The sequence below is a fragment of the Cyprinodon variegatus genome, unplaced genomic scaffold (assembly GCF_000732505.1).
Source record: "Cyprinodon variegatus isolate N-32 unplaced genomic scaffold, C_variegatus-1.0 Scaffold496, whole genome shotgun sequence".
Taxonomy (NCBI): domain Eukaryota; kingdom Metazoa; phylum Chordata; class Actinopteri; order Cyprinodontiformes; family Cyprinodontidae; genus Cyprinodon; species Cyprinodon variegatus.
The window spans coordinates 23,253-27,654 of record NW_015150949.1 but is presented as its reverse complement, the minus strand read 5'-3'; the positions used below and the strand labels follow the sequence as shown (position 1 = coordinate 27,654).

General features: G+C 36.6%; 1 protein-coding gene across 2 annotated transcripts; it reads left to right on the top strand.

The window, feature by feature from the left end:
- Positions 1-577: 577 nt before the first annotated feature.
- On the top strand, positions 578-3,656 carry LOC107094646 (erythroblast NAD(P)(+)--arginine ADP-ribosyltransferase-like). 2 transcript variants are annotated; one of them, XM_015390397.1, is made up of 3 exons: positions 578-691; positions 783-867; positions 2,611-3,656. In XM_015390397.1, the coding sequence occupies exons 2-3, from the start codon at positions 793-795 to the stop codon at positions 3,355-3,357; spliced, it is 822 nt and encodes a 273-aa protein (XP_015245883.1). In that variant the 5' UTR covers positions 578-691; positions 783-792; the 3' UTR covers positions 3,358-3,656. The 2 variants fall into 2 exon arrangements, with proteins under 2 accessions (XP_015245883.1, XP_015245884.1); XM_015390398.1 differs by lacking the exon at positions 578-691 and having other exon boundaries at positions 717-867.
- Positions 3,657-4,402: the final 746 nt, after the last annotated feature.

Genomic DNA, 4,402 nt, shown 5'->3' with positions numbered 1-4,402 from the left:
AAGTACAGTAACAAAGTATCTGTACTTCGTTACTTGGCACCTCTGGATTTACCATATACAATCATTTTGTAATAACACTTTGATTGTTATCTTCATCCTTTACAATCTCGAGAAATAATACTTAATCTTCTAAAATGTGATCTTTAAAATCCTGTTATTTCTATAACATTTAAAGGATAAATTCCATCCTTGTATCTAAACATATGAATGTTGCCCGATGTGTTTTTTCTGGGCAACATTTTAATTCTTTGTCTTTTAGAAAAACTATAATTTTTGTTTGTTTTTTAATCTTAGAAAAAAGTTTGATTTATTCAAATCTTTTTTCAGAGTGTTTACTCAACTACCAACATTTTCATTAGAAGATATTGCATACTGTAATTGAGTTTACGAATACACGCTGATATATAATATACACAGACATTCAGACACATTGTTCTAACTGTTGATGTGTGATTGTATGAGCGTGTTATGTATTTGGGTTTTTGCAAGAGGAAGAAGAACATGAGCAAAAGAGAGAGAGAGGAAGAGAGAGAGAGGAACACAGAGAGAGAGAGAGAGGAACAGAGAGAGAAAGAGAAAGAGAGGGAGAAAGCAAGGTCTACTTAATCTCATGTGTTAATCTCTTATATGTATTTATAAAGTGATCCAGGTGGTCTACAACACTTCTTCCTAATAGAGACTTCTAATTGTTGTAGGTTTAAATTTTAGTTTTGGTTTCTTTTTTCTAATCTTTCAAAAACAGTAATTATTCTGTAGTTTTATGTCTGTACTTATTCTCACAGGACTGTGACAATGAGGACCAACATGCTGGTGTTTGGCTCCCTTTATCTTCTTCTATCTTGGATGCGTCCTGCATACACCCAGTGGGTAAGTGGAGCGCCGTTAAATTGATGCTATATTTTAAGTTTCATTTATGGCAGAAGATTTGGTTTTGAGATTTTGAATTTATTCAGTAATCAGGGAAAATGGTCAAAATAACAGATAATCCACAACTACAACTGATATATTTTGTAGTATTTCACTGCAATAAAGATTAAACTCTTTTTAAAAATACGTATACTATTTCATACAAATAACGATACAAACTGTACTAATGATAACCCCAGTGTCCATGCTACAGTGTAAGCTCTTTCTAGTTAACAAACATGTTTTTTTCATTTTCATCATAAATTACAGTTGGTCCTACAGTTGGTCCTACACCTCTAATTTCTTTTGAGCAATGATCAAAAAGACAGGATTTGTGCCTTTGTGGATGAGAAAGATGTTTATGTGTTCCTCTCAGTCAGATTAGCTAAGAGTTTGATTTATTGGTGATAGTTTTGAAACATTTGATACATCACTGCTGCTACTACTGCTGTGATTGGCTAAAAAGTTGACATGGGAGACAGGTGATCTTCGGTGATCGACCCAACCAGCTTGAAGAATTGTTTGCATTCTCCTCCCTTTTGCAAACACTTTTCACAGTAGACTTTCCAGGCGCATGCTGTTTGGAATTCAAAATTAACTGCAAGGCTCAATCTGGCTTAAGCCAGCTTAGGCTTAGCTAAGTCTTGTCCAAACTTTAGGAATTTTTGGCAGTTTTGACAAACGGTGGTATGAATTAATTTATAGTTGACTGTATAGATTTTGTTTTCCTTTTAGCTATACAGAGGCTGATGATACATATACAGAGAAAGACAGAAAAATATTAGTTATTTGTAACTCTTAATCGATACAAACTAAAGTTTAATGGTTTAAAAAGTTTCACTCATAAACTCACTTCATGTTTTATCATTTCAAAATCTGTCTTAGAACTTACTAAATTAAATTATTTACTAACTAACTTACAAAATTAATTAAAAAAAATCATTAATCTTTTTAATGGCAATGCAAAAAAACAACATCCTATTCTTATTGAAAGAAAAAGATTAATCACAAGACAGAACTAATCTAAGAAGGTCTATGTGCTTTTTAATCTGGGTCTTTAACTAGTATCAAACTTTGACATAATAAAATATTAATTTTGGTTATAAAACAGTAATTTCTTTGGTAGAAGAGTTTTAAGCCAACTCCCATGAGGTGGAGGAAGTAACATAAACTATGAACAGAGTTTCTCAGTTTAGCATGCACCACAAACCCCCATTGAAAAGCATGTGTGATGTTTAAACACGGCATAGCTGTCTCGCTGTGATCAGATTGGTAACTGTGGCCTGAAGTCGGTGTCAACAAACAATAGGCAGCAAGTCTTTATGGTACTGCATGTTGCCCAAACTTTACAGGAACCCTGTGCCTGACCTAAGGGCTTTGAAAGTGCTGGGAAACAGCCATTAGTGGCTGGCTTGCTCAAGTGGTACGTCACCGACTGGAACACAGGAAGCCCAGGGTTTGAATCCTCACTGAGAGGATTGAGCTCCAAGTGTGGGTCCTTAGGGAAGACCCTTCATGTTAATGCATACTTTGTAAGTCACTTTAGATAAAAGCATGTTCTAAATGCATAGAGATATTCACATAATTAAAAAAGACACAAAATTTAGATCACTTATTCGTTTACCTGTTCCATGTGTTGAAGAAAAGATCTGGGGCTTGATGAGAATCACCCGGGGCTAAACATTCTTTTCTCTTTCTTTCTAGATCTTTGACAACTCCATTACACAAGATGATCAGTCGTTCCCACTGGACATGGCTAAAGACTCTGTTGATGACATGTACTTTGACTGTGCTACAAAGATGGAATCTCAGATCAAGAACAAGTACTTTCAAGATGAGATGAAGAATGAATTCTTCAAAGCTGCATGGGCACAAGCAAAAGACTGTGCAAACCAAAAATACAAAAATAGAGAGAAAGGCGATGAGGCATTAACAAAAGATCACATGCAAGCAATTTGTACATACACAGCTGGAGGAAAGGAAAACTTCTATCAAAAATTCAATGAAGAAGTCAGGACCAAACGGAAAGCATACGGTTCATCCTTTCAGTTCCATTCCTTACATTTCTGGCTAACAAGGGCTGTACAGATTCTTAATAACCAAAATAAATGTTACACAACTTTTCGCAGAACCAAATCTATGTTTAATGGAAATGTCAAACAAGAGGTTCGGTTTGGTACTTTTACCTCCACCTCCAAATTATCAAATCTGGAAAGGTTTGGTGACGTTACATGCTTCAAGATTAGAACCTGTCATGCTGCTTATCTGAAGAAATACCCAAAGCTTGCTGACATAGAGCAAGAGGTGCTTATACCACCTTATGAGAAGTTCAGGATAATTAAAAAAGGTAAACCTGACAAACAACTTTCAGACTGTGCGATTGTTTATGTTCTGAATAGTACTGGTTTCCAAAGTAATCTTGACTGTCAGCTTGTAAAACAAATACTTTAGTGATTGTTTTTTTAACCTGCAATTTCTATGCAACCTAGAGTAGCCTATTCATCTCAGTAAAATTTTACAAGTGGCTGTTCTTTAATGAGAAAATTTTGATTCATCTCATATTATGTCTTTCCCTCTGAAAGTAACACACCATACTGTAAGGCTAAAAGACTCAATGGATCCTAAAACGTGGAACCTTCTGGCAGCAGAGAATGGCATAGCAACTTTATCTGACTTTTTTTCTATAGAGGAGTAATTCATTCTGGTTGCATACAAAGTCTTTTCTGAACCATTACTGTGCTGTAGTATTATTTGTCATTTTTTTTTTTTAGTTTTATGCTTTGTTTTTACTTAGTTTGTCACTAAAAAAAATCTTGTGTAAATTTACTGTGACTCTGTTTCACTATGCCTCTGACTTAGCCTGGGTGCCAGTCCGAACTTAGTCCCGCCCACAAGGTTTGAGTTCGGGGAAGTTCGGTCTGGCTCTGCTCCATAGTAGCGCGAGTATTAAAGCCCACTGTCAGGCGATCCAATCAAATTGTCAGGGCGGGCTTTATACGATGATGGACAGATGATCAAGAGTAACGTTATCAACCACGTGACCAAAGCGCGCTTGGGTGACAACAATAATGGCTGCCGCTGGAGAGTTGAGGTGAGTAGATTCTGCTATTAGGTCTGTTCTAGAAGATATCGACAGCAAATTAATTTTAAAAGAGGAACAGAGAAACGCGATCAAGTCTCATCTTCTTATTCTAGGCGTGAAACTGCACGCTTTGATTTTTGTGGACAACAACTATGCCTCGCTTAACATACGTCACGCACTCCGTTGCTCTTATTGGTTGTAGGTCTATCCAATTGAGTGCAGAGGCATTTTTTTTCCTGGTTCGTTCAAAACACGCCCCATAATCACAGCTCTATGGAGCAGTATCAGACTCATATTCTGACTAGAATTGAGTCGGACTACGTCAGGCTACCTCTGACTGATCATCGACTGATACTTCACCTTGGCTACTGCATCTCCCCTCCAATGGGCTTCGCCTCTGAGCATTCTCACATC